This window comes from Molothrus aeneus, chromosome 17, assembly GCF_037042795.1.
Source record: "Molothrus aeneus isolate 106 chromosome 17, BPBGC_Maene_1.0, whole genome shotgun sequence".
Classification (NCBI taxonomy): domain Eukaryota; kingdom Metazoa; phylum Chordata; class Aves; order Passeriformes; family Icteridae; genus Molothrus; species Molothrus aeneus.
Genome location: NC_089662.1, coordinates 4,651,595 through 4,677,274, shown reverse-complemented (window position 1 = coordinate 4,677,274; position 25,680 = coordinate 4,651,595). Strand labels below are relative to the sequence as shown.

Sequence of the window (25,680 nt, the reverse complement as noted above, 5' to 3'; positions counted from 1 at the left end):
CTTCGAGCTCTCAGCTGGGAAAAGAGACTCTTAACACATCTCGGGGTCACTGTGAGCAGCTCAAGCTCCAGGAGAGGACCAGCAGCAAAAAGTGAGTTAAAAATGGGCCCTGATTGCATAAATTGCGTCCTCTGTGCCTCCTACAACTCAGGGATGGACGTGGTTTGGTGGCCAAGCTCTCCACACACCACCACCCACTCCTGGGTTGAAGGACACACAAAGGAGCAGCTGGTGAGCACTGCAGCAAGGGACATTCCCCAGCACACACACCCCTCCTGGAGCTCACAGCCTGCTGGGGACAGAACTGCTGTGTGGTGATCAAAGTGACAACCAGGTGACACAGAGAGGTTGGGACAGACAGCATTAACCTCTTAGCTGCTGTAGCCTTGCTCTCCAGAGCAACCCCAGCTCCTCAGGAGGGCTCTTTCTCTTCACAGACCCAATGCCAGATTGGTTTGAGGTGTTTTGTGATGCACAGCAGCATCAAAGGCATTAAGAAGAAGACTATATTGCACCAGAGAGTCTAACAAATAACTCACCCATAAAAGCAGAGATGAAAGCTCAGCACACACAGGCAAATCACAGCAGCTGGGAACTGCAGAGTCACCCTGGGAAGGGGACAAGAGGCAAAGCCATCTCCTCCTCCACCCCAGCACCAGCCAGGACAGCCCTGAGCCCCAGAGCAGCTCTGCAAGGTGCACAAACCTTCCCTTGGGTTTCTGCTCTGCAGTAAAATTCCAAAAAGCATTAAAAGGACTGTGAAAGGAGCAGGAGCTCTCACAAGGAGGCCCTTACACTTTGAGATGCTTTGAGTGTAAGGACCAAGGAGGTCCTTACACTTTGAGATGCTTTGCAACCATCTGATCCCTCCTTCCCCATGCAACACATTTAATATTTAAATCAAGGAGTTTCTTCAGAGAGTGGACTAGATTTGAATTACAAGGTTTCCCAGAGAAACCTGTTTTCAAAGAAATCCTTTCTTTTCCCACAGTCTTGCTGAAAATAAGGAGAAATTGGCCCATTCCCAGCAGTGATGGGCAGGGGCCAGGCTGTGCTGACCCACTGACCAGTCCTGCTTGGCCACACTCCTGGGCCAGCCCCATGTGTGCAGGGACACAGGGTACAGCACCTCCCCTCACAGCTGGATAAAAGCTGCCCTTGGACCTATCCCAGGGGAAAAACCAGCCCAGTCTGCAGTCAGGGAGGGGCTACATGAGCCAGTGAGGAAGATGAGTTGGGAAGATGCTGCTTCACCCCCTGCTGCCTTTCCCAGTGGGCAGTTTGAGTGTGTCACACACACCAGGAGCACAGTCAGAGAGGTTTTAGCCAGCACATGTAACCCCAGTGGATAACAACTCACTGAACATCTGATTTAACTCAATGGCTGTAGCAGCAGCTTCACAAACTGTGGGTGATTCCAGGAGTACTCAGGGCTTTGCTGCTGCTCCCATTTGCAGCCAAGCCCCAGAGCAAGGCAGGGACACTGAGATTTCCCCCAGCTGCTCTTATCTTGTCTCACAGCATTGGAAACTGGGACCTACTGAGAGCAAACAAACAAGGCATGGCATTCACTGAGCTCTGCTGTAAATCACTGCAGGGACAGGCTCTTCATGCAGGAGTGACAAGGAAGATGTGTCTGCAATGGTTTTATGGCACATCAGCACAGAAAATGGTTTTATGTCCCTAAAAGCAGGTGATTAAAATTCCAAGATGTCACAGATTTTAATCCTGAGCTAATTTTTTTCCTCTCTTCTATGTTGTATCATACATCACCGCCATCAAGAGAGCAGAACTCTCAAAAATCAGATTTCCTGAAGCTAGAGAACAAGAAAATTATGTTTTCTACAGCAAATCAGTTCAACAGAGGCTCAATAAAACATGATTGATAATTAGTGCTTTCTTTTTGGCAGCTAGTAGCAATTGTCTTCTCCTTAAGCCTAGTGCATTTGCCAATTTAAAACTAATCTGTCCAAAAATGAAACAAAACATCTGCCAAAAAAAATCCCAGTGAATATTGGTTAAGATTTACAAAGTTCCACAGCAGAGTGTCACCTGCTACAGCATCAGACAACTCATCAGTAATTAGGGTAGAGCTGAGACAGCCTTGTGCAAAGAGCCATCAGGCAAATGGAAAATGGATGGGAATAGCTAAATCAGTTTAGATTTCCTTAACAGAGGGAGATCAAAAGGAAACTAACCCGATTAAGAGGGAGAGAGACACTGATCCAGATTCATGGAGCAAAGCAGAACAGCTATAAAGTGATATTTATGCCTGTTTTCCATTCTAGGGCTGCACAAAGCATCAGCATGTACCAGTAGATCTGGCCCAGATTTATGGGCTAAGGGTAGACCCTTTTAAACCAGGACAGCTTCTCTTCTCCAGTTTACTTTCCCAGTTAAGCAACTGTACAAAAAAAAAAAAAAGAAAAAATTAAAATAGGCCATAAAAAAAAGCCACCCAAATTCAATTAAATAGAGTGGGTGACAGTGACAGTCAGTGCCTGCTGGCAGTGCCATTCTCCTGCTCAGGGCACCTTGTCCTGCTTGCAGCAGGGCAGGGATGCACTGCCAGAGCCCAGCTTTGGGCACAGCCCATTGCTGAGAGCCCCAGCTCTGCTGCCAGCACTGCCTGTGGCCAGGCCCAGGGCTCTGGGATGCCAGTGTGGCTCTGGGGTCCCTGACCCCAGGCAGGGCAGCTCAGTGCTGCTGGAGGGATGCTGCAGCTCTGAGCACTGCAGAGTACAACACACCCAATCCCCCAGGAGCTCTGTGCTGCCTTCCCAAGGAACAACTGAGCCAGACCCTGCTCCCTGCACCAGCCACCACCTCCTGCAGCAAACCCTCTGCTGCACAGCTGCCACCACTGCTGGCCAGGGCTCATTTCAGCTGAATGCAGCTGCTCAGTGACCTTGGGCTCCTCATCAGCCACCCCCAGCACAGCCACAGCCTCCCCCTCAGCCCCAGGGTAAGGGCCTTTGCAGCTACACCACCCTCTGCCAGGGTAAAAAGCTCCATGGAGCCACTCCTGCTGTCCCCAAAGCCACTCTGCTGTCCCCAAAGCCCACGGGAAGGACTCACTGCCCAGAGATAACGAGAGCACTAAAGCTCCCTGCCACCAGCAGGCTCAGAGAAGGCCACCCTGGCAGTGTCCCCAGGTGCTCTTGGCAGCCCTGCTGCTTTCCAGAGCCGTGAGTGTCCCAGGGGATGTGTGAGCACAGGTACACAGCATTTTTCCAAAGCAAGTACACTGCCAAGCCTGTGACACTTGGTTCAGGTTAAACACTCGTGCCCCCAAGGCAGTGTTTTACAGCTCTACACCACAAATGTGCCCAATCTAAAGAGGTTTTTGTGGCTGAGGCTGTGCCAGAGCCAGGGCAGGCTGCAGCACTCCCCCTGCTCTGACAGGGACACCTCCAGCTCCCTCTCACCTCCTCCATTAGCACTTCCCCAGCAAACCCTCTCAGAGTTCAGTGCTTCATCCCCATGCTGGCCTCCACCCCAGCTGTGCAGAATTCAGACACCCCAACAAGAGCAAAGGGATGCCCAAAATAAGAGCCCAAAGTCTCCTCATATTTTAGTGAGAGATTGTGGTGTTTGCTGGGTCCCCAGGATGAAGGAGGAGTTGAGAATCTGACTCCATGTTCTTAAAAGGGATATATTATTTTATATTAATTATATTATATTATATCATATCATATTATATCATATTATATTATATTATGCTATACTAAAACTTTACTAAAGAAAGAGAAAGGATACAGACAGAAGGCTACAAAGAATGATAATGATAATGAAAACTTGTGACTGATTCCTCAGAGCCTCAGCACAGCTGGCTGTGATTGGTCATTAAGGAAATACAATTCACATGAAACCAATCAAACAATGACCAGTTGGTAAACAATCTCCAGACTACAATCCAAAGCAGCAAAACACAGGAGAAGCAAGCAGATAATTATTGTTTTCATTTCTCTCTGAGGCTTCTCAGCTTCCCAGGAGAAGAAATCCTGGAGAAGGGATTTTTCAGAAAATGTGACAGTGACAAGAGATAAACGCAGCTGAGACTCTGCATGAGTCCCACCTTCCTCCACCCTCCTGCATGTGGCAGATGCCACCTGGCACCTCCCAAGGAGCTGATATTGGTTGCATGTCATTAGGATCTAACAGGGGAGCTGGTTTGGGACAGGGCAGAAACAACTTTGCCCACTGCAGTGCCAGCAAACGCCCTTCTTGTGCCCTCCAGTGCCAGGATCTTGGGTGACCAAGCTGCTCTTGGCATGTCCCAGTCACACAGGAACAGGGCTGGGTTTGGAGAGCCTCTCTGGCTGTGGCACCTCAGGATGCTCCATGCAGAGCTCCTAGCAGAGGAACAGCACAGACAGGGCAGCTGACAAACGAGGCCACAGCCACGGCACGAGGAGCAGCTTTAAACAGATGTGAGCAGCTCAGTGGGCAGCTAAACAGGATCCCCACTTCTTTCCTGTTCCACAGCTGGAAAACCCACAGGCCCTTCCTGCAGGAAGGCAAGGAGGAGGCTGGGGAGCCCACAGCACTGGGGTCAGCTTCCAAAAGTGGGAACTGGCTGTCCCAGGGAACCCCTCCTGCCCATGGCACACACAGGATGTTTCCACTGCTGCTGGGAACTCCTGGCTCTGATCAGGGTGATCCCTGAGGACTCAAAATGCCGTGTCAATATATTTTAATACCAGAGGGCAGTGATGAATGGGGTGGCCTGTGGAGCAGCATCCAGCAGGAAGGAGCTGAGTGGACTCTGGATCCTATGGAGCTTTAGGATGCTTGCACCAGCCCTGTTCTGGCCTGGTTGGCAGCTGATGGTGTCCATGGCAGAGCTACCTGCACACAGCTTCTGTTTTGTCCTTTGTGGCACCTTCCAAGCATTTCCATGTGAGCAGCAAGGGTTAGAGGTGAGGTGCTGCCACTGCCATGGCTCTGGTTGCAATGATGAGGGCTGAGACACCATGGCTTGGTGTGTTCATGGTCTTTTAAATTGCCTGAGCTGAAGGATTCCCTGTGTCAACTGACCCAACCAAACTGATTGCAATAAAGGCAAAACACCCAAATATCTTCAGAGGTGTGTTCCAAAATGCTCAGGGATCCCCAGGAAGCCCCCAGCCAGTGGCAGCACCCAGGACAGCTGAGTGAGGAAGGTGTTTGTGGAAGCTTTGAACCCCACGAGAATGACACGAGGTGGCCACACCTCTGGCTCAGCACCCTCACCCTGCTCTGGGCACAGCTTCTCCCACCTCCACCTGCAATCAAGGCTGTCAGTCCCACCCCACAGGAGAAAAATCAGCCAGCAAATATTGCCCTTGAGCTACAAGACAAGTGTCTGGATGTAAGCAAAGCAAGAAATATTTCCTGTTCTCTTGTTCCCAACAGGGTAACTGACCGATCAGTGCTGCAAACATTTCCATTACTGAGCACATGGCAAATCCTACAGCACTGATTGAGACAGTGCAGTGATGAGCCAAGCCTTGAATTAATGCTACAGATCCAGTGCTGACCTGTACTCAGATGAACCTTTCCTGGCTCTGAAGAGTGATAGAAAATTGCCATAAATGAGAGTAATTTGGGTCAGGGGACAGAGCAGCAGCTATTTCATAGCTATTTTACAACTGCATGATTGGAGTTATAAGAAATAAATTTCCTATGAAAGCACAAGGAATCCTCCTTAGGTGCCTTTTCAGATGAAATTTTAAACTCATTTGCTCTTCCAATAAAAGCAAAATGGACTTCCAGCACCTCTCCATGACCCACTGCCACCTCCCAAACCAGAGCTGCTGTGGTTTTGGGCAGCATCCAGCAGCAGGTTGGAAGTTGGCTGGTTACAGCCTAGACTAGAATTTCCTATCACACTCAGGTCTTGCATCAGTGTTGTGACAGCATCAGCTTTAGGAGGAAAGGAACCCCTGTGCTAACAACCCTGACAGGCAGGAGGATGTCACTGCAGATCCATGGGGACTGTCCTCCTTCTCTGGAGCTCTGGCTCTTTCTAACTCCTGCTATTTCAGGCTGTTACACCAAAATTTTAATTAAAACAAGAGGCCCATTTAAGCTCCCATGGAGCCCTGCTCTAGCCTTGCTAATTAAAGACAAACTGACAGGATCTGAAATGATAAAATAAACCAGGTCTGAAAAGTTTGAGGGGCACAGGACGAGCCTGAGCTCTAAGTAGGCTGAAGCTTGCTCTCTGTGGGGGCACTGTGTGCTGCCCAGCCCCAGGCTCCTGAGGGAGCTCCTGGTCTCTGAGGAGCTGATGGGCTCTCCAGAGGGTGAATCACAGCACCCCAGGTCAGATCTCACCTGTTTTCCCTGACAGCACACAGGATCTGAAGCCAATGTTGACTTCAGGCAGATTGGGGAAGTTCTCTCCAGGTCCCTAACACCAGTGCAATGTTCGTTACTGCAGGGTTCCTGCTCCTCTCCAGCCCCAAAAGGCTGAGCTGGGATGGATTTCCAGCTGAATTCCTTGACCCAAGTCATTGGGCAAACCACAAACACCCTGCAGCAATGAAGCCTTGGTGCTCTCTGTGCAAGGACTTTACTCTTCATTCAACATTACTGAATAGGATAAAACTTTGCTGCTATTGATAAGGATGGGTTTGACACAGAGGATCCTTCAGATCAGATAATTTAAAAGACCATGAACATACCAAGCCATGGTGTCTCAGCCCTCATCATTGCAACCAGAGCCATGGCAGTGGCAGCACCTCACCTCTAACCCTTGCTGCTCACATGGAAATGCTTTGGAGGTGCCACAAAGGACAAAACAGAAGCTGTGTGCAGGTAACTCTGCCATGGATACCATCAGCTGCCAACCAGAGCAGGGCTGGTGCAAGCAAGGAGAAGGTCTGACAGTGCCTTAGAGGTTAATTCCAGCTCTAGTCTCCCCCTTTTTTAGAGCTGAACTCTACAGCAGTAGCCCTTAGGACAGAAAAATATGAGTGTTGTTTTGTTTGGTGGGTGGGTGGCTTGGGGTTTTCTTATGGAGGAGGATTGTGGTTAACATTTATTTTTACTAATGGGATTTCTCTTGTCAGCCCAGGTAAAAGCAGACAAAGACAAATAAGACTTTGGAAGTTCCCCACTACATTTCAGAGCTTGATGCTCTTACACTCAAGGCAGGGACCTTTTTGCTGCTTTGAAAGCAAAGCCCAGCACAGCAGCCCAAACCACCAGGAAAATGTGAATTAAGGCCTGGCTTGAAAACCTTGGCCAAACTGAGAAATGCTGTGAACTGTTATAAAAAGGCATCAAAGCAGGAGAAACAACCCAGAGTAACTAAAGCCCATTTCCCACACAAGTGGCACTTGCAGCCAGCCCACCTCATGCTATCCAGGGAACCCAGAGGCCAAATCCAGCACCAAACAGTTGCAAATTGCAGGGACCTCAGTGGAAACTGCATCCACTGGCTCAGAGCTGCACATGGGCTCTTGTTCCCCGAATTAAAAGGGAGTGCAAGGTGCTTGATTGCATCTTGGCTCTTGATTACAAATGCACCAGCAGCCAGAATTAAACAGTTGGCTTCCTGGCCTATTTAGCATCCTTTAGTGCTGGGTTAGAGGGTGGGCAAGGCTTAGGGGGTGTTTTTATATACCAGCATCTGATTTTTTTAAATTTTTTTTTTTCTCAAGACACTCTCAGCAAATGGTAACATTTCCCAAAGATCTGGCCAAGCTCCAGAGGAAAAAACAAGCAGTGGAAGTGTCTGTAGAAGCAGCTCTGCACTGGGCTATAAGGCACTGCCTGAACCAGCTGCCATAGCAACTGCTATTAAAGAAAGAATTAGAGCATTCTTCACGGAAGTAGGAAAACTCCCAGTCAATAAGAGTAAGGATGAGATGCAAAGCAAAAAAAGAAAAAAATAAATAAGGAGGATAAATATAAGCAAGTAGGAAAAATATGCACAACTGAATGAGAAGCAGGGCTCCTTGCACAGGTAGATGTGGAGATGCCTATAAATACACTAAGATACCTAACTCCACCCTCATTAGCAAGCATTTTAGATACAGTTGATCCTGCCTTGGGGCAGGAGGTGGATTACATGACCTCCTGAGGCCCTCTCAACCTCTATTTTCCATGATTCTAGGAGGGAGAAATCTACACCAGCTGAGCTGAGCTGGCCTCGCTCCAGAAAGGCAGGAATTTAAATCTGGAAAAAAAAATAGATTTAATCCACTTTTCAAGTTCTCCTTGACCAGGAGAAAGGGGCAGAAAGCAGAACCTGCAACCACAGCTTAGAGGCAAGGAAATGCATTTTCAGCTGTAGCAAGGGTAAAGCAGCAACATCAGGTTTCACCCTGCAGGAAGGATTCACCCCCAAAAGTATTCATTTCCCCACCAACGCTCATTTGCAAAGAACAATCAGATAGGTGGCTGCAGACCTGTGGTTTTGGTTGTGGGTTGCTGTACAAAATACACTTGGAAAAGAAAATGATGCTGCAAAAAGCCAGTGAGCTCTGAGGAGCAATCAGGCTCATGTCCCACATCCCTTGGATCAGACCCCACAGCACAGCCCCAGAGCAGGACAGAGCCTTGGCTCTCAGAGCTCACAGCCAAGCACAGAAAACACAAAATTCCCCTCTGGATTGTGCTGCTTACTACACAGAAAACACCAGAGTCCCCAGTGGAGCTGCTGTTTATGCTCTCTGATCCCTCACTACTGGAGTGGGACAAAATATCAGAATAAATTATGTGAGGCTCCATTTTCTTCATGTGGAAAAGCCTATTCTTTATTCAGACAACTCATTTTATACTCTTTTTACAGAACTCGTGTGCAACTGGAATTGGTTAATAGTTTTACTAACCAATAGTTTTACTCTATTGGTTAGTAAAAGGTATTTTACTTGTCCATCAAATCTCTCTATTCTTAAATTGTTTACATATTTCTTTCACTGATTTTCGTGGGACAGATTTGATGTTTATGTAGGTGCTAGCTGTTTTTCACCTAGGAATAGACTGTTATGTTAACAAACTCTTCACACCAAGATTGTTTTCACTGGGGAACTTGCAAAGTACTTGCTGCACTTAAAAGAAATGACAGGCCAGCCATCAACCCAACAGAGCAGGCCTGATCTTATGAAACCTTTCTTTGATAATTTTTCTACCTGGCTGCAACAACAAAACACACCATGAATTGGAAACAACACTCATCTGGAAGGCAGTCAAGCAGGCAAGAAACACTCTGAGTGCAAGAAAAACCCCCATGTGCCATCTCCTGGGGCAAGGACCTGGCTGGGCTGTAGCACCAGCCCTTCCAGCTGTTATCCCAGTGAGCAGGAGCCAGATGTGCTGCTCCCAGTGCTCCATCCCCCTGCCCCTCCTCGTGCACACTGCAGGCAGTGGTACCCTCAGCAGGAAACACCAGGACAACCAAGCTGGGAAGTTACAGGCTAGAAAGAACCAGTTGTTGGGGAAGATGAAACAGGAACGCCTTACAGATATGATTGCCTGGCAAAAGATTTTGAGAATATGGAAAATATAAGCGAGATTGAAATGAAAGCAAGCTTTGAGATCCCTCAGTTACTGAACAACAGGAAAACAATGGTGTGGCCAGCTGAAGGTGATCCCCTTTTGATGGAACAACACCCTCTGTTTGCAGACAGGCCCAAGGCTCAGAGCAGACCCCACTGGCTTGGCAGAAGGGACCCAAAGAGGAGTTTTTAGGGTTTAAAATGTAACACAGGATGGTAATGTAATGATTCTTATAGGCTGTATGGAAATGCTATGGGATTTGTATCTTGTATTAGATTGGTTAGTGAGAATTAGAATATTCAACACAGAAGAAGATTTATTGAATTGTAATGGGAACCTTGCTCTCTAACTCTCTTATCCTCTTTTACTCTTTGCTCTCTCATTTTCTCTTTAACACACTCTTGCCTTCTTTCTCTTTACCACTTTTTTTTACCCCTCCCTTTTTGGGGCCTGCTCTGGGCTGTGCCTGGCAGCTCCCAGCAGGGCCCTTTGCAATAACCCCCAAGTTCCAGCCCTGGCTGTAGAGATCTCTGGTCTCCATCTGTCCCACCCCCTGAGGCTCCTACAGCCACTGACACACCAGCAAGCAGCAGCAGATTTGGAAATCCTGGCTTGGACATTTGGCAGCTCTGCAGACACCAGGAAACCAGCAGGCATGTGAGGCTTCCTCCATGTCACAGGAAGCAGAGCAGCCAGGACAGGGAAGGGAAGGGTTAAATGGCACTGATTTAGCACCTGTGGGCAGGGACATCTCCAGGCACCTGGTTGAATTAAGGTCCCATTGATAATCTGCCTTGAGCTCACTAAAGTCTGACATGCCTCTTCTGAGCCCTCCTGTGGTATTTTTGGGGTTCCCCGTGGCAGGAAGGAAATGATTGAGAATCTGACTCCATGTTCTTAGAAGGCTAATTTATTATTTTATGATGTTATGTTTTATGTTATGTTATGTTTTGTGTTATGTGTTGTGTTGTGTTACAGAATGCTATACTAAACTATACTAAAGAATACAGAAAGAATACTTACAGAAGGCCACAAAGAATGATAACAAAGAATCGTGACTCTCTCTCCAGAGTCCGACACAGCCTGACCTTGATTGGTCATTAAGTTGAAACAATTCACATGAAACCCATCAAACAACCACCTGCTGGATAAACAATCCAATCAACCAACCACTTGTTGGGTAAACAATCTCCAACCACTTTCCAAAGCAGCAAAACACAGGAGAAGCAAATGAGATAAAAATTGTTTTCCTTTTTCTCTGAAGCTTCCCAGCTTCCCAGGAGATGAATCCTGGGCAAGGGGATTTTTCAGAAAATGTGAATGTGACAGCCTCCCTGCTGTGGTTTGGCTGGGCAGGGCTGGAGAACAGATGGTGACCTGACATATCCTACCTGCTGCACCTTGCAGCACAACCTGAGCAGGTCCAGCCTCTCCTCCCTGTTATTTTAGGATATGAAACAGAAAGATGTGGCTATTAGATTTTTTAAGGTAAAAAAAGGGAAGTTTAATTTTGACTTTAATATTTATAGATTTTTAAAAGTGACAGTGGATTGGAGGATGACAGTGTCACCTCTCCAATGACACTGGACAAACTAACAGTTTATTAATTTTTTTCTTTTTTTATAAAAGAATGCAAAACAATAAGTTATTTACATAAAGTGTGTGAGAAAGTTTGTTACAAAAATATAAACATCAAAAGACTTAAAAAACCTTAAAAAAATCAAAACAACACCTCCCTATTGCCCAGATCTCCTTGGGAGGCAGAACATTGCTCACACACAGCCATATTAACACCATTAACAACACCAATAAAGCAAGGAAATGTCCAGTTTGTATTTAGGTGCACATGCAACCAAGGAGACACTGAGTTTCTCCTCCAAAACACACTGCAGCCAAATGTTGGAAGATGATTAAGTGGTTTAAGCTACCTCTTGTAAGAAACAAAATCTTGACAACAGCAATTGGCCAATTCCTGTTTGATTAAAAACCCCTTAAAACCAAACAGAATTCTTACTGCAGCTTGAATCCAATGTTTATTCATTACCCTGTAATCCTATTACAAAATACACCAGAAATATTTTCAGTGGTATCAGAAATGGTGGAAGGGAGCACACGTGTAAAAGCCAGAAAGTGAAATGATGTGGAAATGATTAACTTTTGGGAAATAAAAGAAGTATTTCTGATCAAACTTTTTTGTTTAAAGAAAAATTGTCAAATGAATCGGTGAAGTTGACTCCAGATTTGGGGAGGGGAGGGCCTCAACCCAGGAAGACCTTAGGTGGACTTTCAGTGTTAATTTCGAGACAGGAAAGTTGGCATTTGAATTTCTTATGGATATAATTTCCCCACTTGACTGAATTTCAGAGAGTAGGGGGAAAAAATTAAAAATATTTACTTGTTATGACAACAGAGAAAGTTGCTGATTCAATATTGCTCATGCTCCCAGATGCCTCTAGTTATCTGCCATATGCAAATCACCCCACTTTGGCATCACATCCAAACTGCATGAAAAAGCCAAGTTAAAATGTGGCCAAATACGTGAATCTGCTTTTGGAAGACATACCAACCCCATTAACAAAATTAACAAAATTCATCATTGCCAAGGGCTCCCACATGCAGCTTCCTAAAGAGGACAGCTCTCATTTCCACACCCAGTGAGTTTAAAACTCAAGAAATGCCTTTGTTATTAAAAAGAAACGTTTTCATTTCTGACTCAAACCATTCCCAAATACGCAGATAGACACTCAGACTGATGGTGATAAGAGATCTTTTCTTTTCAGAGCCCTTCAAAGGGCACAAAACCCAGGGGAAAAAGCTTCTCAGACAGATTAATGCACTTACTCACAGACCTGGACGCAGGAACCCCAAGAAAAAAAGCTTTGGGAGATTAATAATGTGGGTGGAAAATTAAGGCACCTCATAAAGGGTTTGAAGTAACAAGGGAACAGATCACATCAGCTTGGAAAGGTTAAAGAAAGCAATTTATAGACACTAATTAGGGCCTCTTTTAAAAGTGCCTTTGCAAATGACAAGGTTGGGTTTATTCCAGAGGTGCAAAGGGAGCGTGGTCGGGGATGCTCCCAGAAGGTGCATGAACCATGCTAGGCACCACAGCACAGGCACAGGAGGTTTGGGATGGCCCAAAGGGAAGGAGAAGGGATGTGTTGATAGGAATAAGTTGCTTTCTCCCCAAGGAAATCTTCCCCACACAGTGAGCTCCAAGCTTATGCCCTCTGCTCTGTCACCGTTTCACCGAATGCCAAGTCCAAGGTCACCAAAGCTGAGCTTTCCTTCACCTTCAGGCTCTCCAGCCATGAGGATCTGCACAGTTAAACTCCTGCAGAAGGAGGATAACTGTGCAGATCCTCATGGATCTGCTGCTTTATGCAACTTTCTGGCTCTGATAAAGGTTTTGCTTGCAGGATGAAGTGCCAGGAGGTGGGAGCTGAAGGACTCTGCAGCGGGCGCCTGGGGGAGGCAGCTCTCACCCAAGAGCAGGAGAAACCAGGGCACCTCTGGTGCTGCTGGAAGGTGAATCAATCCTTGGGGTCTCTGCTTATCTGCTGGCTTCTTGAAGGAGCCCAGCTCACCCTGAAGCCAATGCCAACACCTCCAGTTTGTGTCATTCAAGCAGGAGCTCCCACCACAAACAGCCCAGGTGTGCAAAGGGAGCTCCAGACAGCAAATGCCACATGTTTGTACAAGCAGCCACTTTACCCACCTCTGGGATCTGGGGTTTTTTTCAGTTTACAGAACACCAGCTCATCTCCCCCTGCTCTGGGGCTACTTTTAGAAAAGCTCAGCGATGTAGAAAGACCTGGACATGACAGCCCCGGCTGCTTTTGGGGCCAAGGTGCTGCCCTGGGAATGGCAGGACCAGCCTCCTCTCCATGGTTTCAGTCCATCACCTCACACAGCTGCCTCAAAGGGCCACACCCCTCAGCAATTTCTTATCTTCTCAAATCCTTTGCCATCACTAGAGTATAAAGCATACATACAACATAAAGCATTCCTTTATTGCATTATAAAGGAACTCTGCAGCCATCGGAACAGCCCAGAGGCTGCACCCAGCACCACACCCCTGGAAATTCTGTGTGGGCTGGGGGTCCTCCCTTTGCACCATCCCTTTGAAACCAGCTGGGACTGAGCCCAGAGCTGGGTGAGGATGGAGCATGTTTCCCAGTAAAGTGGAGATGGTGTGGGATGCCCCTCCCCAGCATTCCCATTCCCAGGTCTGGTCTGGCAGCTGGGAGTGCTCTGGGCTCCCACCTCAGGCTCACCCAGGAGCTGTGTGGAGCTGTCCCAGCCTGCCAAACTGAAGGTCCAGACAGCCCCTGCAGCCCAGGGGCACTGGTGCCCTCAGCCTGGGGTCACCCACTGCCTGTCACCTCGCTGTCCCCAGCCTGGCTGCCTGCTCACATCTGCCACCAGCTTGTTTGCAGTGTGCTCCCTGCCCCTCTTCTGCCAGCAGACATCCAAGGGAGCTTTTAATAGCAGCTTGTTTGTAAACCTGGGATGTTTTGACAGAGGTGTTGCAGAAGATGAGAGGAACAGGCAGACAGGAGCCATCACCCCTTCTCAGCTCCTGCCCACACTGATGGTCTGCAGCAGCCCCTGCCTTCAGTCCTGCTTGGCCACCACACTGAGACCATGGAGCCACAGAACAGCTGAGGCTGGAAAAGCCCTCCAGGATCAGAGTCCAGCCATTCTCCCAGCACTGCCAAGGCCACCACTAAGCCATGGCCCCAGGTGCCACAGGGATGCATCTTTGAAATCCCTCCAGGGATGGTTACTGCAGTGGGCAGCCTGTGCCAGGACTGGACAATACTTTGGGTGAAGAAATCTTTCCCAATTACCAATCTGGGTGAAGAAATCTTTCCCAATTACCAATCTGGGTGAAGAAATCTTTCCCAATTACCATCTAAACCTACCCCTTGAGGCCATCTCGTCTTGGCTTTCCCATGACAGCTGGCACACAGTAGCTCTCTCAACCTGGGCCAGAGGCAGGCAAAGGACAGTGAAAGCAGCATGTCCAGGACCTTGGGACCCCTGAAGAGCAGGGCTGGGTTCTGCACCCACCAGCTCCATCCTACAGCACTCAGCTACCACCTCAGGAGGTGCCATACACACCAGAGCCTCCAACACCATGTGGACAAAGAGCCAACCCAGCACCCAACTCCACCTTCTCCTCCCTGATTCCATTGCACAGCACCCACCACCATCCCCTCTCCCACTTTGGGGGTGAGAATGACAAAAATGAACAGAGAAGTCACAAGGGATGGGAATGGCACAGCCACCCAGAGGTGCCACGTGCCAGCTGCGCCCCCAGCTCCAACCCTCCTCACTCTGACTTATCAACTCCTTCATCATTTATATTTCACCTCCCCCTCCACATCCCACGTGGAAACAAAAGATGATTCATATATCAAAATAATCACCTGGGACCTCCAAAAGCCCACGAGTTTCCACATTTTCTTGATGAAGAATTTTGCCAGTTTGGCACCTGGGTTTGTCTCTGTCCCCTCCTCCCTTTATACTGGTCCCACACCACAGAGGGGGCAGAGCTGGCACAGAACCTGCCCACACACTACTTTTAGGACTTAAATTAATTGAGAACAAAACAAATTCATTGTAAAAACTCGAGGCATCTGAAAAATCCGGCTACTTGGGAAGCACCTGTGCCCTGGGACTACTGTCCCTTGTCCCCTCCAAAGGGTTGGGAAATGGATTTTCTGTCAGAGGGGAGTGGCTGTGTAACATTTGGGTTTTATCACCAGCATCACATTCGAAAGAGCAGCTGCTGGTTCAAGCCCACAACCTGGGCTTGCCCACAGGAAGATGTGAACAGGATTATGGTGCCAAAAGGGACCTGCAGTGATGGGTTTTCCCTCACAGGATGAAAAGAGTGAAGCTGGGAGCTGAAAGATCAACTCTGCAGCTTCAGCAGTGAAGGATCCATGTCCACATGTGGTGCAAGAGCACTGTGCACAGGACCCCGCCAGCAGAGCACTTGTGTCACAGCCTGGACACACTGGGCCAGCAATGCCTGCCCATGACCCTCAGGGAGCACAGCCACCCTTCACCAGGCCCTGACCACAAACACCTCCACCACTCCTGCCTGCCTCACAAAATGACAAAGCATCTGTAGGACAGACAGTGAGGAGCTTTCCTCCTTCCAAACAGCCCAGATCCCAAACCAGAGACAGCTGAAAGCAAAACTGCAAGGCTGGGCCTCTTGCAGAGCCATCACACCCCCAGCCACCGCGCTGAGCACAGGCACCAGCACCACAAGGAAGATGATAAAACTCTCATCACCTGTCCCAGTGCTGTGACCTGCAACTGGCAGCTGAACAGCTGGGTATGAAACCCAAAACACAACCTGCCAGCACAGGCAGAGGTGATACAAAACCCAGACCTGTCCCTCAGGCAATGCCAGCAGTCACAGCTGGCTGCACTGCTGGAGCCCTCCTAGAAAACCACAGCAGCTCAGAGTGAGAAACACAACGTGGGGGTACTGAGGCAGAGAGCTGGAGAGAGCTGTGAAACCTCTAAAGCAAGGAATGAATGGATAAAAGCCAGCATTTCCAGGGCATTATCACAGGTCTGCTGTCCCAGGGGGGTCACAAAGGCACAAAGAACCAGAGCCACAGCAGGGCTGGGCAAATGCAGTGACGATGCCCAGGCAGGGCCACCACTGTCCATGCTCTGCTTCCAAACAGGAGCAAAACACACACACAAGGACAGAAAAGGCTTGCTCAGAAACAGGGACAGGATTTTGGGGAGATTCTTCACCAGACAAGACGAGGTCCTTGCCTTCCACCCACGTACCAGGCAAGGATTCACTGCCTCTTGTAGAGAGTGCTGGAAACCAGAGCAGCATTCTCTGGCAGAGCTGCTCAGCTGGCCAGCTTTCCTAAGCACCCTCCTCTGCCACACCAAGGGATCAGGGAGATCACACCAGTTTTGCTGCCTTGCAGAGCACCAACCCCAAAGGCTGCTCCAGCTCTCCTGCAAGAGATATTTTCACTCCTCTGCACAGAAGCACTCTCTGGCTCCCCAGAGCTCACAGGTTTTCCTCCGTGCTGAGGCTAATGGTTATTGACTTTTAGACATATTTTTTCCTCCTCCCTTCAGATTTTGTAGCAGAAGCACTTTCATCCACTTTGAAATGGTGCAATTAAACCAATTTGGGAACGATTTGCAGGTCTGTTCTGCAGGAAGCACTAAGCAAAGCTGTGCTTCCCAGCATTTTGGGGAAAAAATCATACACTCGTGTAGCTCTGAATGCATGCCCTCAAGCAGGGAAAGTGAAGAGATTCACACTGACATGCAAATCCCTGTGACAGACTCCTCTAAAGCCACAGAGAGGCACACCCAGAAGGCAAGGAAGTGTTTCACACCTCCTGTAAGTAGGAAGTGTGAGAAGGAAAGAGATGAAAACTGCCTTCCTTCACCCAAACCTCAGTCACAACTCCTATCCTGGCACTCACACACCCACTCCTGATGCCAACCAAGGTAACACTGGGGCCTTGGGGACCTCAGAGCTGTGTCAGGGATGGCAATGCTTTAGAGCCCAACACCGCAGCAAGGGCAGTCCGTGGATGACACCACAGATGCCTTCACACCACCTGGAGCTCACGGGCAGCCAGACAGACCCTGCCAGGCACCAGTGCCATACCTTCCTCCACGTCATTCCTCAGGGAAGCCTCCAGCAGAGCAACGCTGGCTTCAAAGGACACTTTCTTTCTGTTCACAGCATTTCTCTTCTTTTCATGCTTCCTCTTCTTGTGCTGCATCTCCTTCTCATACTGGGCCCACTTTTTCAGCTGCTGAGCCCTGCGTTTCTGGGCTGCCCTCAGCCTCTCCAGCGTGGGCACCTTGTCCAGCAGCTGCAGCTCGGTCAGCAGGTCCACGTGGGCATCCATGGCTCCTGCCCAGACAGGGGACGGGGAGGATGGCCCAGGGGGAAGGGATGTCCCAGCACAGCTCCTCTGGATGGCAGCCCCCTGCTGCTATACCAGCATGCTGAGGCTGAGATGGGGAGGGCCCATGGCAGAGTCCGGTGGGAAGGCGGTGGGAAGCTGAAAGGAGGAGAAAAGCAGGAGAGATCAGGTGACATCAAGCACCTGAGTTCAGGCTGCTGAAAACACAACAGGCAACACCTCCCACCTCAAAAGGCAGCTGAGTTAACTGGGCTTTAATTGCTCTAATTGCTTTAATTGTTCTTACCAGCCTTGGTGAGTTCCCTCTTCCCCCACTCCAAGCATCCCAGTAAAACCCTCTTTATTAACAGAAGTTCCACTGTACAGCTTGTTCATGTCTATTGCTCACATTAACCTTCTCCTAGGAGCAGAATAAAGTCTTAATGAGCAAAGACCTTCCACATGTTGAATACCATTTGTCAGAGAACTTGGGAGCAGTTTGAGTACTGAGACTCTCATCCTTCCCTGGGCTGGTCCTCTGTCACGGACATATTTTATGAAAAATCCTTTTGCTAGGATTTCTCTCCTGAGAAGCTGAGAGGCCTCAGAAATGAAATCTAAACAATGGTTATCTGCTGCTGTGAAATGCAATAGGTGCATCTTTGATTGGTCTTATGTGGTTGTTTTTAATTAATGGCCAATCACAGTCCTGTTGTCTCGGACTCTCTGGTCAGTCACAAGATTTTATTATCATTCCTTCTTTTTCCTTGCTAGCCTTCTGATGAAATCCTTTCTTCTATTCTTTTAGTATATTTTTAATATATCATTTTCTTTTAATATAATATATATCATAAAATAATAAATCAGCCTTCTGAAACATGGAGTCAAGATTCTCCTCTCTTCCTTCGTCCTGGGACCCCTGTGAACACCAGCACATTTGGTGACCCCGAGTGAAGACAAATTCCACATTTGGTGAGCCCCCAGAGGAACAGGACCACAGTCCTCCCCCTTACCCCTGTTCCAGGTGTCCCCTGCCCACAGTCCTGCTCCAGTGCACACCAGCAGCCACCTCCCTGAGGCATTTCAGTCTGAGCAGCCACGCACAGCTCAGAGGGGACCAAGCTGCAGTGCCCAGGGCAGCCACAGACACCAGACGAGGCCATTCCAGCACAAATAAACCAGAAGCCAGAGGCTGGACATACCTGGGGCTACCTGCCAGGTGCCACGAGGCCAGGCAGGTTTGCCCAGAGGAACTCTACCCACCAGGAGCATCATCTGTGCTGCTCTGCCTCATCCATCCAGCCCCAGCTGAGGACAGATGGACAGACCTGGCTCTCAGGTATTAATAACACTTAAACCACCTCAGCTCTAAAAAACACAGGGGTTGTGTTCATTTCTCTCTTCCCTCAGGTTTTCTCTTCACCACACACTAAATCACTCTGGTTTTGCTGTTCAGGGTCCACAAGCAATGAGAGCAGACAAGTTCACAGCTCCTGACCCTTGGTGTGACCACAACAGAAACCTCTAAGCAGGGCTACCCACAGTGACCAACCAGTCACCTGCTGCACAGCAGGAGGAAACACAGCCCAGGTTTCAAGAAATGTCAATTTGAAATAAAGCTGAAATCACAAGCAAATTGAATTCATCCTTTCCAATCAGACCTGTGCAAAGCACATTGAATGGCTCATGCAAAATCCAGGTAAGCAGCAAATAACCAGGTATGAGATGAGAGCTTGTGTGGTTCAGCCAGCTTGGAGGGGACAAAGAGAAAAGAAAAATAAAGTTTTGATGGAAAGGGTGACTCAAGGACTGAAGTATTGACAAACACCTGAGAAAGCCTCAATAAGACAGCTGAAGCTAAACTCTGCTGCTGCAAAAGAGAGGAAGCAACAGCTTTGTAAGCACTGGATGCAGAGAATCCATGGGAAAAGGAGCAGAGGAGAGGCAGCTGCACCCAGCTGAGAGCCATGGTAAGAATATCAAACCTCACCCAGCTGAGAGCCATGGGGAGGACACCAAACCTCACCCATCCAGGTGAGGACACCAAACCTCACCCAGCTGAGAACCATGGGGAGGACACCAAACCTCACCCATCCAGGTGAGGACACCAAACCTTCCCCAGCTGAGAGCCATGGGGAGGACACCAAACCTCACCCATCCAGGTGAGGACACCAAACCTTCCCCAGCTGAGAGCCATGGGGAGGACACCAAACCTCACCCATCCAGGTGAGGATACCAAACCTCACCCAGCTGAGAGCCATGGGGAGGACACCAAACCTCACCCATGCAGGGGAGGCAGGAAAAGCCACAGCTCCTCCCTGTCAGAGGGTGGAGCAGCCCATGGAGGAGACTCTGAGGGGCTGCAGGGCAGTGTCCACAGCACTCAGCACATCCACCACATCCCAGGGAATCCTGCCTGAGGCCATCCACACCGACTGAACACTGCTCCAGGCCTTCCACAGGGCTTTGACCTTACCTATAAATATCTGGGCAGACTGAGAGCGAGACAGGCCATTTCCTCCAACAGATAATTGGTTTGGGAACTGAAAACAAACAAACTCAGCCAGAGCACACAGGCAGGTCCAGGCAGCTGCTTTGTCCAGCAAATGGTCAAGGACAGCTTCAGCAGCACCTGCAAACCTTATTTTGAAGGCTTCAGGATAGACCTGAACAGAAAAAAAACCCCTGCTTAATCCCACAAGAATTTAAGAATGCAAAAAATTGCTTTAGTTTTACAGGAACAAACCCAAATCCTTGCAAAGTTTTTCATAAGGGAGCTACTAACTCAAAAATTCAACCTCAATTCAGTTGCTTGAGATGGAAAATACCAACTCGTGCTTTAGAATGGCACTGGAAAGCAAGGGAAGGGTGCCAGGGCTCCTCCACAGCACTCACAGCTCTCCCTGACCCCTGCCCACGGGCTGGGACTCACCACAGTCCCCAGAAACCCCGCAGAAAATGCATGAATGCACTTCCCAAGAAGCTTTCCTTTTGGGACAGCCATTTCCCCAGGCAGGCACTCAGCTGGAAAGCTCTTCAGCACCTCTGGTGAGCTCAGCTCCTGCCCCTGGCAAGCATTCCTGGGCAGTATCTCTGCTGGCAATCTCAGCCTCTGCTGCAGCAGCACAGCCTGCAGATCTGAGGGCCCAGTCACAATACCTCGAAGGAGGGGAGATAAGGGCAGGAAATGCCTCTCAGGATACTGCACAGGCACTCCCACCTCGCTCCTTTTCCAGGCCACTTCTGCCATTGTTTGCTCAAAGATGAACAAATATTTTCCAAAACATACCTGGAGTAGAAATGAGGACCTCACTCTGCGGGATTGCTAAAGCAGGAAACTTTATTTCAGCGTTTCACAAGACAGGCTGGAAGTTTTCTTGTGGGTTTAGGAGTGCACCTTGGAAAGTGCAATTTATAAGTAAAGGACAAGCGTGGCTGGGCCTGTCCATGTTTCAGCTTTCCTGCATCCACTTTATCCTCCAGCAGCTCCTCTGCTCTCACAACAGAAGAAATGGGAGATTCAGGGGGTCTGCAAAGGGGAGTGGAATGGGGAGGGGAGATCCACAGACATCAAGACATGTCTGGAAGTACCAAATGCCAGCATGTCCTCAATCCAACCAGAAAACCAACCTCTAAAGGAGCTAAAAGGGCACCCTGAGAGCTCTTCCTGAAATGGACACAGCTCAATTTCTCTCAGACTTAATTCCCTACCACTCTCACAGACCCCAGAGCCCCAAAAAAGACTCTGTCCCCATGGCTGCCTGTTTTCCAGTGCCCTGGTTCCTTCCCTGCTCCTAAAGAAATGGCACATTGACTTGTGGCACAAACAGGTCAGGCTAACTATAGCACAGGTTGAGGCCCCAGCACTTGTTTACCTGCAAAGTGACACAGAAGTGCCTGTGTGGGTGTCTGTGGCTTGCAAGGCATCACACTTTGGTTTCTGTTTTATTTAAAGAAGCAGAGGGGGCAGGGAAAAAAGCACCTTCCTCGTGTGGGACTGAGCTGAGCAGTTTCCATGAGCTCAGCAGAAGTGGTGCCACCACTCTGAGCACATCCTGGCCCCCACGCACACACACAGAGCCCCTGGCCCTGCAGGGACAATGGGGGCATTGCAGGGGCCAAAAGGAAGGCAAGGAAGGCACTGGTGCCATCCCCCTCCTGCCAGCACTGCAGCAGGGAAAGGCTCACTCTGACCAAAGATTGGCTCCCAAGAAGGGCACACAAGTGTTGGCCAACACCATCGTGGGGTTTTTTGGTAAATTTGCATTTCCTGTGTGTTTTGTATCACCTGACTCAGCCCAAGAGGACTCTCAAGGCGAGGTTACTCACTGCCAATGCAAGAAGAGACAGCAGTTCTGTGAAGTGGGGGTTCACTGAGTCAGGGGCTGCAGACTGTGCCACCAACCCTGTCTCACACACAAACTCCTTCCCATTTCACTCTTTGAGGTTGGAACCTGCCTCCCTCAAAGGTCAAAACCAAAGGTACTCATTTCCTCCACCTGCACACACTCAGAGCTGCCCCCTGACCTTCCTATTAAGCATTCAACTTGCAGTTTGCCCTAACTAACACTGCTGAGGCTGGAGCTGGGTCTGGTAAAGCAGCCATGAGGCTGGAGAGGCTCCTCATCTCCCCATCTGGTGATGAAGCTGGAGCTGAGACCTGCAAATGCTCTGTCACCTCTTCCCAAGGCAGCACTTAGAGCACAGCATGACACTGATGCAGAACACAAACACAGAAGTCCTTCACTTAAGTGTCATCAACTGATTTCAGTTTTATTCCACTTAAAAAAAAAAAAACAAAAAAACAACAAAAGAACACCCACAAACCATGGAAGAGCAATGGTACACTTTGAAGTGAAAGACTGGAGATTCTTAGAAGTTTTCAAGCAAAGGGAAAGCAGAACATTTCAGAAGTGGCTACTCTGGGCCTAAGGAATTGTTTCCAGCCACTGGAGTGCTCGTGGTGAGGCACCTGCAGGACTGGGCCTGGATGTCAGGTGAGGTGTCTGCAGCACAAAGTCCAGGCAGTGGCACAGCAGACAGGAATAGCCCTCTCCTCCCCACACCAGGCTAATCTCTGCACTGGAATTGGAAACCCAGCACCAAAGCCTCCAGCAGGGATCTGAGAGCATGAGCAGCCAGCAGAGGAGGTGGTGCCTGATTGATTTATTTCATTAACAACAACACCTGCACCGTGGCAAGGTGAGCAGCTGCCAAATTCACCTTTTCTGCTCCCTGGGAGGGCCAGGGCCAATCTGCATGCTCCTGTCCCATGAAATGCAAGGTGCCCAGCCCACTGCAGCCCTTCTGCTGAACCCATCCTCTGGAGCAGGCACCAATGAAGAATTCCCAGGATTTTCCTTTGGCCATCACCTTCAGCACTGTCCCTGCCTAGGGACACAGGCCAGCCAAAGATGTGTGTCCTGCATGGGTGCAGAACAGCTGGCCAGGATCTTCCCAGGGGCTGGAGGAAGCAGCAGAGCAGCTCTTCACCCCTTGGTCCCCAATGAGGCACAACAAAAAGTCAAACAGAGCCAGCCAGAAAGGCACAGAGAGGAGGAGGGGACAGCCCAAGGGTCAGGCAGGAGCTCAGCCATCCCCAGGGAGGACAAGGCTCAGGGGATGTGCCCTGGGGCTGAGCACACTCCAGGAGCTCAGGTCCTTTCCCTCCTTCCCACAGCCCAGTCTGGGAGGGAAGGGCAGCAGAGCCCTCCTCCCACCCTTCCCAGGAGAACATCTCCAGTCATTTCCATGTCCCACAGAGCACAGACCCAGAGCAGCTCTGCCCAGGCACACGCCACCCCACCAGGCACACCTGAGCTGCTCTCACCTGCAGCACCTGCAGGAAAATGGGAAACAAACCAACAACCCCTCTCTGCCCTGCTGATGGGAACAGGAGCCCTGTGCTGGACAGGAGCTCTTGGGGTTTGGGTGGTTCATTTGTTTAATTAGCAGAGAGTTCATCAAATCAAGAGGGTCCTTCATGCTTAGACCACCACAGCCTAAAACTGTTTGGTTTTTTTTTTATAAAACTGCCTCTGTCACTTCCTGCCTTTTGGGAAAACATTTCATTAAAGGACACTGCCCTGAGCCCCACCTGGCACAGCCTCACATACCCACACCTGGCCACTGGGTTTTCACACAAACACAGACACGGGGGTGACACCAACAGCACCACATGGCAAACTGGGAAGGGTTTCAAATCACAAGAACAATTCCTCCACAGAATCACAGCCCCAAACCACTCATTTTCACCTGCAAAGCCCCATTTCCTACAGAACCATGTTTCCAGCCTCCTGAAGGCTTTCCTTTATTCCTGAAGCCTAAATGTTTATTTCTCCAGTATCACCCTGCCAGGCAGGCTGTACCATGTCCCTTGTCTGGGTGTCTGTGCATGGAGTGACACAGGTGGGCACTGGCATCATCTCCTCTGGTGGCAGGGCAGAAACCTGCCCACAGCCCACGGGCACATCAAACCACAGCTGGACACACACCTCAGCCAGCAGCAAACCCTTCTCCAGAGCATCCACAGGGGAGCAGATGAACACAGATCAAAGTCACTGCAGGAGCCACATCACCACCTCAGGATTGTTATTTCCAGTCCTGTGCTCCTGCCACAAGGTGCTGGTGGAACCTGCAAGCCCCTCAGTGCTGCTCTGAGAGCTCTGGCTATTGCTCTGGTGGCAAATCCTTCTTGCACACCGTGTGATTCTCTGTGTTGTGCTGTGAGCCCCACAGCAGCCACAGGTTAACCACATGGAGGAGTGAAAATTATGAAAATTGTTGCTGCCTGATTTAATTTCACTGGTATCCTAGAAGTAAACAGCTCCTTTCCTCACTCAGGGTTTCAGCTACACTTTAAGCAGCAGATGCTCAGCACTACCAGAAGAATGGGCAGAAGAATGGGTCCTCCTGAGGGAATGACAGGGAAGGTGACAGGAAACATCATTTTTAAATATATATATATAAATATATAAATATAAAGAAATATATTTATATAAATATATAATTATAAATACATAAATATAAATATATAAAATATATAATATAATATATAAATATATAAATATATATTAAAATATATATAGAAATATATAAATATATATTAATTTCAGCCAGGACCCCTTAGGGAACACAACTCCTACATCTGCCCTGGAGTGCTGGTGGGGAAGAGCATGTACAGAAATATTCTGGATGAGATCTCTCATCAGAAATTGGGAGAGATTCTTGGCTTTCCCACAGGTTTCTTGTATGCAAAGTAAGTAACTTAATCTGTGCCCCAATTACCTTCTTAAAGGGAAGATACTGTTTTACCATCTGCAGCAAAGGAACTTTCATTGCTGCCTGCTGAAAATGTGGTGAAGTTGCATCATTGTAAAATATTTTTCTAACTTGATGGAAAGCTCAAAATTTCAAGCTAAATTCTGCTCCAGAGAACTAAAAGGATTTTGGTTTGGCTGCTTTATCTCTAATTCCAGATAATCTCTCTGTCTTCAATAAGTTCCTTCCCAGCAGAGGGAATAAAATACAAGCAAAAGAAAGAAGAAGAAAGTCAAAAAGATCTCTTTGGAGCCAACATTGGTAATAGAAAAATTTAGGTGCCTCTTTCTTTCCTCCTCCCAACTGTTCCACTCCTAACAATACTGGCAGTTGTTTGAGGAAAGCCCCTCAGTATTTTCACTATATATTTCCTGCAAACACCCAACACAGCACAATATACATTCTTTTTCCTAGCAATATGTCAACATGGGCTTCCTTAAAGAAATTAAAAAAAAATTTAAAAACCCCTTCAGTGCCAAGCAGTCCTCCCCCAGATCAGCGTGCAGTGAGGAGTGACCCACACCTGGTGATGGTGCCCAGACACAGAGGGGATGGAGGAGGATGACTCCACCTGGGGGCTCAGCAGACACAGCAGGGCAGGGCTTTGAGCACAGCTCTCCCCCAGGATTTAGGAGCACCCCACAGCATTAAAGCTAAACCAGCTCAGATCTCACTTCCCTCCACGTGGCTCCTGGGCAGAGCAGCAGCACCTGGAGGTGCTTCAAGAACCTTCCTCCAAAAGCTCTGCAGAGCAAATGCATCTCTCTGTCCCTGCTCCAACACAGCCCCTCAAAGCTGCCACCTGTGAGGGATGAGCAATGCCATGGCTGACTCTCACAATTAAAGGGCAAATATTATGTGTATGTTAAGGGAAGTTTAATAGATTTATATTTATGTTTCAGCCCCTCCTTGCATTGTTATCATCAGGGGTGGCCTGGGGCATTTG

The 25,680-nt window shown here is 48.8% G+C and overlaps 1 protein-coding gene across 1 annotated transcript in view; it reads right to left on the bottom strand.

The window, feature by feature from the left end:
• The window catches only part of PPP1R16B (protein phosphatase 1 regulatory subunit 16B), a 63,602-nt gene that overhangs the window by 27,475 nt on the left and 10,447 nt on the right, over positions 1-25,680 (bottom strand). Inside the window, exon 2 of the mRNA XM_066561574.1 lies at positions 17,171-17,573. Within this exon, the coding sequence (XP_066417671.1) occupies positions 17,171-17,417 (247 nt within the window). The 5' untranslated portion in view covers positions 17,418-17,573. The remainder of the gene's footprint in view (positions 1-17,170; positions 17,574-25,680) is intronic.